Source organism: Colias philodice, chromosome 6 (assembly GCF_061535455.1).
Source record: "Colias philodice isolate Cphi_HAF_F1 chromosome 6, ilColPhil1 Martin Lab GWU primary, whole genome shotgun sequence".
NCBI classification, from domain to species: Eukaryota; Metazoa; Arthropoda; class Insecta; order Lepidoptera; family Pieridae; genus Colias; species Colias philodice.
In genome coordinates, this window is record NC_143091.1 from 9,233,156 (window position 1) to 9,246,840 (window position 13,685).

The following is a 13,685-nucleotide window of genomic DNA, read 5'->3' on the forward strand; positions in this document are numbered from 1 at the left end:
CTGCCTTCATACAAAACTGCTGAATACGCCGTTCGCACGGGAATAGAATGTGGATGCGATTTCCCTTAGTTAGCATCCAAGCTTACGTCTTTATAATTATTAAACTGTATAAATTCATTCTTTAACTACGGTCTGCATCGTGCAGACATGGGTGTAAAAGTCTCATTTTAGCTATTAAATGTAGTTTTTAAGTACATCTGAGTTTTCATTTGGGGCCTCCGGCTGCGGGACATGTAATTCACTTCAACAAATATTATAACAAATAATAACAACAATCAACAAATACAAAATTTATCAATTAAATACGTACATAATAATTATAATTTTTGAATGAAATGTGTGCTTTATGTTCAAACGGTACCAAACGACTGCACGTGGCACCTGCGGACAGCGTAAACTGGTTTATTCTGGTTTTGTGCGTGTTTCCACTTTCCACTATCAAGTGACGATTTATTTATTTGTTTTGTTTCGTAATTATTATGGTCAAATATTAATTATGAAACAAATTATTATGGACACGATATTTTATTGTTTCACGGTAGTCGCCTTGTCGTTTGCTCAAGGACGTAAAATTGAATGATATATTTTTTTTATAAAGTCAAAACCATTTTCTTTCAAATAAAAACTTGTTTTTATTGAAAACAAAAGTGTTGCTAGGAATAAGTATAAAATTAAATAGTAATGTTAGGATATCGAAACATTTTTGTATAGGCCAGAACGATATAATGGAAACGCGCTCTAAGATCTGAGTAATATACACACCACTACATATGCAAAAATTTCTCCAAGCTAATTTACCTGTAATGTGTAGCGATCATCGATCGATATTATTATACGATTTCCTTCTTTGCTTTCAGTAATAATTTTAAGTTCAAAATGAGTTTATTTTTTAAATGAAATCTATTGGCAGTTGCTGTGCCGTTGCTGGTAATAGACTGATCATATTTCAATCATAAAATGGTAGAGAATTCATATAAAAAATTGTGATTGAACACAGTTCAGTTAGGTACATTAAAAATCATATATTTGTACCCTTTCTTGAGATTTTATCATTCAGTTATATTTGCAAACAATTTTACGACAGGGTGTGTTCTCGCAGTGTGTACGGAAATCGTTGTTTATTTGACAATGTCTGATTTCCCGACACAATTTGCATATCAAATAGTCAAATATGACTTCATTGTAACAAGGACAAATATTTGTTATTATATTTTTATTGCTTTTTGCTACACATAAAATTTCCATATTTCATATGTACTATTTGAATTTGCTCTTGCTATTCAATTTACTCACTTACTTACGAGTTACATGATAGCATTTAATAACTCTTTTTCCTTTCTATTTGAAATGTGTAACGTAACAGGTAGCTATGTATGATTTTTTTCCAGCACATGAACTTAATATAACAAAAAGGAACATTTCCATATGAATTACCTAAACATGGTTCTTTCTAGCAAACTGTAATGTATCTATATTAAAAACGTGCTTCATTCCAGCGAGCTTATTCAACTTCAACTTGCAATAAAAACTCGAAATAAAAAACTACATTATAGACCGGGAGATACTGACAGAAAATTTCGAGTCATTTGTATCAGGATGGCGGTTCTACAGGGGTCTTAGTACGCAATGACAAAAAGAAAAACGATGGTGTGAACACTGGTACCGGGGGCTTAGTCGCGTGGGCGTTAGTCGAACTCGTCGGAAAAATAGCAAAGTCAAACGATTTGTAACACAAAAATTTTAGAATTTACCGATAGCCCATAAAAAAGAAGTAGGCGGTAGTGTCATGCCATACTTTTCCGGTGTGACTTACAGCGCGCCATACCGACGCGAATGTGTTGATTTAAAAAAAAAATTCAACCATTTGTACCAGGCTAACTTTTGCACAGGTAACCATCGTCGTGCAGCCATTTACGAAAATCGCCATGCCATACTTTTCGGACGATTCCAAATGGTCGCCATACCGCCGAAAATCTGCAAATTTTTTTTTTCGCCGAACCATTTGTAACACCCTAAATTTTTTTTTCAACAACTCCTGAATGATTATAAATAGAAGTGTGATAATGCCATACCTGTGGGAGGTGGCGAATGTGTATAGGATTTTTTTTTTTGTAAGATTTTATTCGTATTTTGAACGATTAGTAACAGTATGGAACTAATTTTTCCTGTAAGTTTGAGGTTCAACGAATATAAATACAAAATTTCAAAGATCTAGGTGGTGGAAATCTTCACTTATAACCAGATGTTTATTTTGTATAATATTGTACGGCTACTATTACTACTACTAATACTATTGTAAGACGCAATGTCTGGCAACGCAGATATATGACAGATGCTTGTCAAATGAAACGACCAACACAAACATAGCAATAATTGGAGTTCTATGTATTACAATAAGTCTGCCATTGTAGTGTGCCTAAGGGTGGAGACAGTGTTGCCATATCTACCACCTTTTAGGTAGATCTACATACTTTGCCCTCAATCTGCCTGTCTATCAACTCAGGTTGATATGGTTTTGGCACTTTACTATAAGTACGGTGTAATTTTCCCAGAGCATACTTTTTTCAAGTTTCGAAAATTTGAAATGCTATACTGAAACAATTTGGTCCAATTATTTTATTAATTTTTCTTGAGCGCGACAATCTTCCGCCCCATGGTAACATTATGGGATAATAATTTTTAGGTAGAATTCCATCCAAACGAACCGAATACAATGCTGCCATACTGTAACAAATGATTTTATGTCTTGCACCTTGAAAGCCCCTTGAAAAATCAAGTTTTTTGAAGTATGTTGCCCCTTTTTCCCTCTATTAAAAGTATGGCAAATATAATAATGGTCACATTGCATCATATACTTTCCAAAAATCCAAATGCCATACTGGTACAAATCGCCAATTCTTTTCATTTTTTTTTTACGTCTTGGCTTAAGTCTTACAATCGTCCGCCCCATGTTTGCAATCTGCGATATTTTTTTTTAGGTAGAATTGTATACAAACAAACAGAATATAATGATCCCATACTGTAAAAAAAATATTTTACGTATTGTACTTGTACGTTGTTGTTGTATTTTTGAAACGTGACGAATAAATTAATTTCTCAAGTATGGCAGCACTTTTTCCCCCTACTAGAAGTATGGCAAATATAATAATGGTCACATTTTATCAAATACTCTCCAAAAATCCAAATGCAATACTGACACAAAAAGTTTGGCGAAAAAAAAAATTTTTGCAGATTTTCGGCGGTATGGCGTCCATTTGGAATCGTCCGAAAAGTATGGCATAGCGATTTTCGTAAATGGCTGCACAACGATGGCTACCTGTGCAAAAGTTAGCCTGGTACAAATGGTTGAATTTTTTTTTTTAATCAACACATTCGCGTCGGTATGGCGGGCTGTAAGTCACACTGGAAAAGTATGGCATGACACTACCGCCTACTTCTTTTTTATGGGCTATCGGTAAATTCTAAAATTTTTGTGTTACAAATCCTTTGACTTTCGCTATTTTTCCGACGAGTTCGACTAACGCCCACGCGACTAAGCCCCCGGTACCAGTGTTCACACCATCGTTTTTCTTTTTGTCATTGCGTACTAAGACCCCTGTAGAACCGCCATCCTGATACAAATGACTCGAAATTTTCTGTCAGTATCTCCCGGTCTAGGCGTTTCTTTGAGAAAACATCTAGTTACATTCTGAGCGACCGTTCGTGGAATGGAACGCAGAGCTCATAGATCTAGTCAGATACTTAATTAAAGACTGTGATAAACGATGCGTGAGATGTAAGGTGGCGCACGTGTGAAATGTTATACGTTTTTTGTTACAGAGTCAAGAATTGGGCGTTAAAATTCGGCGTCGACTTGTGGGAATTCGGGCGACATTTCACGAAAATGAACCAGATACAGAACGTAAGTAGAGACCTTTTATATTTGCGTGCATTTTCACTTTGAAAGTTGTACTAGAGTGGAGGAACTGTGGGCTGATCGGTCGGACGCGTTGCTACAAAAACGCAGTGCGAGTTTGCGCCCGCCTCACCCCTCGTTCATCCTGGAGGGAGGGGTGTCGCGACCCAGTTTCGGCGCCGGGAACGAGGACCCCATCGGATCGGATACCGCTGGATAGCACTTGCAACTCTCGAGTGCAATACTACTGAGTGCTGAAACCAAGACCGACAAACGAGACTTCTCTAATCATATTTTTTAATTAAGAAATTAGAGCGTTATTAAGTGAACTTGGATATTTAAATATTAATTTGCATTCTAAATAATTTATATAAGTAATAATGAAATGAAATCTAGACAATAAAAATCCTTATACAAATCTTTTGTGAGGTTTTGTAATGATAAAACTAAAGCATGTAATACAATATCGTACCAGGTGTGTACCTAGTACAAACATTGAGTCCATTAGCTTGCTTACCCATTTAAAGGCCTTGTCTACGTAATTTGAGGTTGAGTTATTTTCTTGCATCAGCGCCATGATAGAATCTATTGATAGCAATGTAATTTTGACCGCAGGGAAAGACATTCGAAACATCTACAAATTTAGAATTAAAAAAAAGGAATTAAAATACATTCCTTCGTAGAAAAGATGTTATTAATATCATCTTTACAACATACTTCAAAATCTTTACTTAGCTTTTTCTTAATCTCTAAAATCAATGAACATCGCTAAACAAATGCTGATAAAAAAATACCTGCAGAATAAAAATTACAACGTAACTTATAATAGAGTGCATTCTTTGCAGTTTGTACATCTTTTTATATAAAAACTTTAGTTATTAGTTTCAATGTTATTTTTTGATTAACAGTCTAACTAACTACCTTCAAGTATATTTAATATGTATTATAGCTTATATTATATGTGTATTATGCGCCCACGATCGTAGTGTGGTTAGTTGAGAAACTAATAAAAGTAGTCAAAGAAAACTTTTATATTAACGTTCTATCATATTATGAGTTCAGGTTTACGAATCGATCAGTCTTCAAAGCTTGCTTTGTTTGTAACATTATCCTTATAAATAGTTTATCAAAATCAGTTAATAAATCTTTTGAAACAGAAATGATGGAAAATTTTCGAACGAAGTCATTCGAAAGTATCATTTTTCATTTCGCTTTTTCCACAACAATAATGTATGAATAATTTAAGCAAACTTTTATAGAGGGTTAATCGCAGGTTTCGTGCCGAGTCTTTTACTATGAGTCACTAGCCATTGGTTTTTCCTATCGGCTATCTACCTCGCTCTACTTTCGCAGAGATACCTGAACTAACCTTAACTGAATGTATAGCCTTGATAATAGAATGGAGGAGAGGAAAATTAGGTTAAACTCCATCCGCACGACGTCACGGCCGTTTCCGATACGGCGTCACACAATAGCACATTACAGGTGAACAGAATTAAGTAATAATATGTCACAGTGATAATTGAATTAGCGATGCTTTCGGAAGCCTTTTAACTAAACTTATTACTTTGGGGAAGCCATATTAAGATTTCAAAGGCCAAGATAGATTTCCCAGAATAGTTTTTCACTTAAACTATTTAACTTCACTATGGATTGAAAATATAATGCATATTCAATATCTGTTTGTTCTTTTTAGGGTTCCGTAGCCAAAATGGCAAAAACGGAACCCTTATAGTTTCGTCATGTCCGTCTGTCCGTCTGTCCGTCTGTCCGTCTGTCACAGCCGATTTACTCGGAAACTATAAGTACTACAGTGATGAAATTTGATGGGAATATGTGTTGTATGAACCGCTACAAAAATATGACACTAAATAGTAAAAAAAAGAATTGGGGGTGGGGCCCCCCATACATGTAACTGAGGGATGAAATTTTTTTTTTCGATGTACATACCCGTGTGGGGTATCAATGGAAAGGTCTTTTAAAATGATATAAAGTTTTCTAAAAAACATTTTTCTTAAAGTGAACGGTTTTTGAGATATCAGCTCTCAAAGTCGTAAAAAGTATGTCCCCCCCCCTCTATTTTTATAACTACGGGGTATAAAATTCTAAAAAAAATAGAGGTGATGCATGCTAATTAACTCTTTCAACGATTTTTGGTTTGATCAAAGTATCTCTTATAGTTTTTGAGATAGGTTGATTTAACTGTAATTTATTATATTTGCTGCTACGGAACCCTTTGTGCGCGAGCCCGACTCGCACTTGGCCGGTTTTTTTAAATGTTACCTGGCTCTATAAAAAAAATAGGTTCAGTTTATTTTTTTACAAAACTTTACTTCAACAAAGAACCCTCGATTAATTTCCAGACAAACCTCTTTGAAAATGGTTCGGTTTCGTTATTTTTTTACTTAAATTTATAAAAAGGCTATTTTAATTTATATTTTCACAACCGTCCTATAAATTTCAGATAAAACATACGTAAACAAAACAACAACGAAATAGTAATTGAATCGTTAAATTCACGCGGGTAGTTTGTAGAAGAATGCAGAAGTTTAGATGTAGATGGGCGAGGCGAATAGTTGGTGAAAGGATTGCGGCAGGTGATGCGATCAAACGCTTATCGCTCGTAATGAGCATTCCTTTACGAATACACACATATTTGGAAAACGGAATTAAAGAAGACCACGTAACATTAAGGCCAGACTTTTTTTTAATTTTGTGACTGATATAATGTAATATAGTAATAATAAATAAGTATGCGAGATAATATTATAATATAAGGTTGATAATAAAACTTTATTTAAATAATTTCTTTTAAAATATAGAGAACTGAAGGACATATTTATAACATAAAAAACTGTTAATAGATATAATATATTCTTAATCTTTGGAATAATATTGTTTTACTCTATCCCGCTTTTCCTGGTGGTGCATTTACATCAAAAGAGCGAATGCTCGTTCTAACCCCACTATGTCAAATTAATTTAGTGTAAACAGGCGTAGAGCATTGTTTTGTTTTTAGTGCGTTTTAAAAGATTCTATGCAATGTTCTAATACTCAACAACACCATAGTATCTTTATACTATGACAACACTGAATACGTGCTTTCGTTTACACTAAAAGAGCTGTGTTCTAGCTCTAGCTCTAGCTCTATGTTCGTTTGATCTAAATGCACCGTCATGAACAATCACATTATAACTTGTTTTTATTTGATAAGATTGAAATTAATTTCAAAGAGGTCCTGAAATTGGCCAATAATAAAATCGTTGCCTACATAGAATAATATTGTTTTAAAATTTAAAATTCTTTAATACTTAATATTTACTACATTCCGTTGACTCTCAATACGTAGGTATACTTTATACTTATATTGTAGATCGAAAACAGATTCCATTAGTCCACAGGAGCACTCCTCAGATATGTCAATAGTTGAACAGAAACCTCAAACTAACCCACTTAGATAACCGCAATCCTAATGTAATTAAAGTGACATAGCTATGGTCATATACATATAAAAAGGTCAAATACTGTATCTTTGATATTTTCGATATCTTTATGTGAAATCGTATAGGTCAATGGATACTGGCAATAAAAAAGATAAATACCGATTTAGTACTTTCACGAGTTAAACTCGCGCTGAGTCCCTTATAATATTATCATTTTTCATTTGATTTTATTTAATATCTCTTCTTTTTTAACAATCATCATTACATTTTTACTATGCCCCGTTTGGGGACATTAGCCTAGAAAAATTAACAAAAATATTGAACGTAAGCTTTTACGATAAATTTAAGAAATATTCTCTTAAGTAATTCTTCACAAAATAGTCTTTTACTTATCCTTCTTCCGGGAAATGTAACAAAATATGTGTGTTACCTAGATATCCTTAGCTTTCCCCTGTCGGTACGAATGTCGCACAGGTAAGGAAGGTAAGGCGTGATCAGCACGATCCGCCAAAGTGGGAATTCCTGTAAGGAAACACTGGACGTTTACTCCACGATTCGTGACAAAGCGATTTAACCTTTTATTATTTCCCGCACCGTTTCACTTACGAGCCAAATCGATTCCTATGTATTATGATATTGAATAGTGAGCAATTTAAGGTAGAGTTCTTAGTTTGTCAAATTGGACTTTCTTATAGACTACCTGCACCTACGTACTTAATGTGTAACGATATTTGGTAAGGAAAAATACGAATAGGGCCATGCACAGAGTATGATTCGTTCGTCGTAGTTCCATCTTAGTTCTCTCTTACCTTTATCTAGAGATAAAGAAATTAGAATATTTAAGATTTAGAAGATTCTTTAAGAATAAGAAATCAGAATATTTCACATTTGAAATTTTTTTAAATTTAAAATCTTAACAAATGTAAATGATACAATAGCAACTTTAAATCACCACACAAATAATTTGTTTCAACCAATACATAGAAAATTTACTGTCTTCCTAGTAAGCGAAAACACAGAATTCAATCAACGGCTCGTAAGGATGGTGTTGACGTACAAAGCGGATTAAATTAACAGCCTTAATTGAATTTAGGTTCCTTGTTAGGCAACGTGTCCCCGGGGTCCAGGCTCGCTGCAGTACTCGACCGACTATTTAATATTCCATGAAATCAACCGCAAAACTCCCTTTAAATATGATATTTTGACTCTTTATTTTGATGTTCAGTTAATAGATTTATGGCTGATTTTTCAATCCTCGGTTAAAACTTATTCGTCGAATAATGTATAAAACTACCACTTTAAAAACGTATTCTAATTGCCCGTATTTGACAGTTTACGTGACATTTTAATATTATCGTGTAATACTTTATTGGACGGATAAGTTTTAACCAAGGATTGAAAAATCGGCCCTTAAACAATTATGAATGCTAGCACAATACTGATTATATTTATAGATAAGCTGTCAGCTAAGCGATATTTTTGTTTCCTTTGAATTTAGGTTACTAGCGAAATTAAAAACTAAATTAGAATTTACTCAAAAATAAACAAATTATCTATATAGATGCATGTAAATTTTCAACTACACGTGTCGTTATTACAGGTAACACGAGGTAATTAACCCTTACCGCAAAAAGTTTCCACTGGGAAACACGATATAAATATTCGTCAAGGATACAAAATTAAATGTATTACTGAAGAAGTGGAAATATACCTCATTAGATTTGATAGCACAACAAAGGCGACATCGGGTACAATCCAAAATTCAATAACAACGGCGCGCGGAGCGAGCACCTCCGCCGAATAACAATAATTTGGCAGCGAGCATCCGCCAAATTCCGGACGTGTTCGTTCCATTTTTAAATTTGACAGGTCTTCGCCGCCATTTTGGGACCAATAATTCAACGCGTAATGTAGCGCAAAATCATGAATGCGATGCAACACGATTGTTGTCATATTCGTAATTAACTGCACGCCAAATGTTTATCAGCTTCGTGACACTATAAAATATTCCCTGCAGTCATTCAGTATGTTTATTGAAAAGTTTGCAACTGCCAATTTTGGAATTATTCGCTATAATTTAAATGATAATCGTTTTATAAATAGATCGCAGTTTAAAGCTAATTTGCATGTTAACAAAATTTGCTTAAATTCAATGCATACAAAGTGCGGCTCGTTGCATTGTGTTGTAAACAACTGACAATACTAACACAGACGCTAACACTGAGATACCACTTATATCCTATGCATTGTCTCTCAGTTTACCTTTTACAGGATACTGTATAATGATGATAAGCATAATTTGTATGTTAGGTAGAGATTTTTGATTAGAAAGAGTAGGTATGCCGTTTGATAATAATGGTAGTTCTAGGAAATTGTTAGTCTAAATTGGATATTTTTGTCGCATCTAACGTTCTCTTTTATAGGTAGGTATATGAAAATTGATATTACCTAAATTGTGAAATAAATCATTATTTTTATAGAATTTGCACGACTGAAGTTATAAAGATTAACGTCTAAAAGGATCTAACGTTGTATAGAGAATCGTCATTGCTATAATCTGCATGTGTAAAATATATAAATTACCTTATCCATCAGGTTTATCACACAACAATAACCTTTCTTATTATTAATTCATTTTTAATTTTACGCAGAAATATCACGAATATAACGTCGAGGTGGTGCGGAAGGATGGCCTTCTTCTGGTACGAGACCTTGCTAACGAAGTCAAGAACCATATGGATTTCAAAATTAATGCCGTTATGGTAAGTCACATTATCCTTTTTTTATACAATTTCTAAACTTTTACAATATTATGTTAATTATTATTAAAGCTATAATATTATATGCATGGTACCTATCCTTAAAAAAAGAGTTGTAGCCGAGTACGAATTGTACGAAAGTTTTAACACAAATTTTTTACAGTTAATATGTATTTAAATCTAATATTGTATTGACTATGTGTAGTATGTATCCTTAAAAAGTAAGACGAATTGTTACGCGAAAGTAGAAATTCTTTGTATTTAGTTAATATTTTTAATATTAAAAATAATAATCACCAAAGTGAGGCATATAATGAAAATAATCAATGTAGAATAAAGCTTGGTCGTTCGGATGGAAACTACGAGCAAACATTTTATTATTGAAGCAAAACGCATTCCTCATGTTTCGCTTGAAAAAATACAACTCGCAAGGAGCCTTTGTTTTGAAGAAAGAAACAAATCGCTTTGCTCAAAAGAAAAACAGCTACACTCTCTGAGAATTGTTATCCGCAACAATACAATGATGCTTTTAGTTCACTATCTTACCTCGCGGACGGAAAACAAATATATCATCGTAGTATTATCCGATTTTGTATAAGTGCATCCTTTTGTACCGTTGGAATTCAGTCTCAAGAGCACTTTTATACCTTGATCTTCGAGTGTTATTTAATATTTTGAGAGGATTGGTATTACTGCTGTACAATGTATTGTGAATTCAAATTGTATGTATCAAGAGCTCTTCAATTCATTGTAAACATATTCTTTGTTATATTATAAAATCTATAAGGTTGAAATAGTTGAATTTTATATAAAAATTCCAGGACATCTTTACAAAAATTATCTAATTATCTATATCACAGTCCAATAATCCACCTTCACCTCAAAGATAATCTCCCAAAATTATTGATAATAACTAATACGTGCTAATACCCTCTACCGTGATGTTTGTTTTCATAGCGTAAACGTAGTTTCTACGCGCCCACACTCGGGTCGTACCGCGTACGCGTGCTCGAAGGCTTTAGGGGAAACAACCGCCCTTATTATTACGCATGACTCAATGCTTCGGTCGAGGGTGATTCCCTCGTCTATTGATGGACGTTTTGGATTACCAACTTGCATGTGTGTGTTTTTTCAGCACTCCAACGTACAAGAGAGGCGCATTTTATAGACATAGTTGTATTCTGGAAACCTTGAACCACAATTAAGCAATTGTTGTAGATTTTGATATTTCGTTTTGTAGCATTCATCACCTTTTAGAAAAACGTGGATACAATCCACCGTTGTGATCGATTTTTTTTTGTATTCCTTAAAAATGTCTCAATTTTTGTAGATTCTTATTCTAAGGATTGTAGAAACCCAAATTATTTCATTTCAATGATAACACCACGCAATAATCGGTGTCTCAAGCTATTTATCATAACGCGGGCGGAGCGCTCAATATTGCTTTTGTTTCAAGAAAAGTTAAGAGCTGATAAAATGTAAGGTCAAAGTATCAGCAATTCAGAGAGGACAATTTTCTACATTAACATATTCAGTGATGGCCGATAGTCGACCGTGTCTCTCGTCTCTGTTATTGGAATTCTTCTGAATCGCGAACTAATCCCAGTGGCACTACGGTTGTTACTGACTTTCAATTTGATGCAAACTTCACCGTTTTCTTACAACGCTGAAATGTGAACATTTCGCTAAATTCATTTGAAGATTCTCGCTTTTAATATTACCCTATGGCCTAAATTATTGAAAGGATTAAAAAGTATCAATAGTACCTACCTATCTATACCTATGCTCAAACTACGCAATGATACAGAATCTATACAATATATACAAAGATTATTTATCGATAAAATTGAATGATATTTAGTTACAAAATTATTTTATAGAAAAGGAATCGTAAATATCGTAACACAAGTGAAAAGCCTCATATGAGCGTGGACGCATGGCAACATAATTTGACGCGGGTCACCTTCTGAATGTCGTTCAAGTTTTTGTTACAACTTCTCCATTCCGCTTTTCTGTAAAAGTTCTTTTTGCCGTTTCTAAGCCCTCGATGTAATGAAGGCCTACAGGATTCAATTAACCGAAGAGATTGGAATGTCCCTGGTACACAATTCCATCAGCGTACTTCAATTCTGCTTTTTTACTTGTACAAAACATTTATATTGAATAGATCTAAGCAACCTATACTTTGTATATTATTTATTTTCTTGGACATAATCTATAATATATTGTTGACAATTTAGACTGGCGGAATATAAAAAAATAAATTTATTATATTGGATCATAATATATTCTTCGTATATTAATTAAGAAGATCGCTTTTTATTTACTTGTTTGTAAAGAGAACCTGAATAAATATGGAGCTAACACCGCGCTTGTAGGAAGGTGGAAGTAGGTAGTTAGGAATTGTTCTCGAGAAGTATGCATATTTCCCCTCATACACCGACATGCTTTAGTCAAGAATGCGACTAAGCTTCAATGCTTAGCTTTAGTGTAGCATTTTACCTATATTTCAGCAATATTATAAACTATTTGCATTACTCAACGACGCGATTGTTATCCACATAACGTTGTGCGTTTAAATTAAATAAAAATTCACAATTGATATCTATTTGTTTTATTGTAAACCAAATGCTAAAGTTCATCATTATTTCAATTCTGTCATTATAAAATCTGCCATGATTATGGTATTAAAAATAAGCAAATAAATTCAATGTATTCTAAAAATTTCGAGGGGTTTATCCCACGGAGATTTTCCGTTCTTTCGTTTCAATTAATATACACGTACATTTTTAACATATCATGAGCTACATTTCCAAGGCTTTAACGTCTACCAAAAACTATTTTCAAAAATATCTCATTAAAAGCTCACCTCCGTAAAGTTATAATTTAAGTACATGCAAAGAGAATTCGTATCAAAGGCTCACGTGTTTGGGCGTGGTTAAAATTCCTTTCTAAGTGATGAAACGGTAACGAAATTTGGTTAAATTACAAAGCTACTGAAGGCGAATAAGCAATAAATCATAACATTATAAAAGCTAGCTTTAATGTAAACAGGATGGAACCCGACCTATCACCTCTGGCCCGTTTTTCCAAACAAAGCTTCGTTTAACGAGACAAAAATGTCAGCCAGCGCTTGACAAATTAAAATTGATAATATTGATATCTACATTTTAGGATAATGAATTTTTCCTTCACAGTGTTAATTAATTAATACGTTTGTCATAATATATTCAATCGTACTATTTGGATTAAACAATAAAAACACACGGTGACGTGGTTAAGGTATATTCATTAATTTGATGTTAATTACAAAATGTCTTTTTAAACTCGAAAAATTGTAAAGCTACAAAGGCTTCAAAATTTAAAGAAATCTTTTCATAAAGGAGCAGACGTCATAACTTCACGGTTTCACTCAGAAATCATTTTTAATGAGAAAGGTTTCAGTGTTGCTCTTATTACAGCTCTTGTATTTATATTTGTCTTTAATTAAAGTTAGAGTAGCATTGCTATATTTTTGTACTGGATAAAATATAGGGTAATAGGATTTTCTCCTCAAGAGGGGTTAGGCGGTCAGCAAAAATTCAGCTA

The 13,685-nt window shown here is 33.6% G+C and overlaps 1 protein-coding gene across 1 annotated transcript in view; it reads left to right on the forward strand.

The window, feature by feature from the left end:
• stol (voltage-dependent calcium channel subunit stolid) overlaps positions 1–13,685 on the forward strand; it is a 57,229-nt gene that overhangs the window by 13,144 nt on the left and 30,400 nt on the right. The window contains exons 2-3 of the mRNA XM_089696659.1: positions 3,820–3,901; positions 9,990–10,100. Of these exons, the coding sequence (XP_089552785.1) occupies positions 3,820–3,901; positions 9,990–10,100 (193 nt within the window). The remainder of the gene's footprint in view (positions 1–3,819; positions 3,902–9,989; positions 10,101–13,685) is intronic.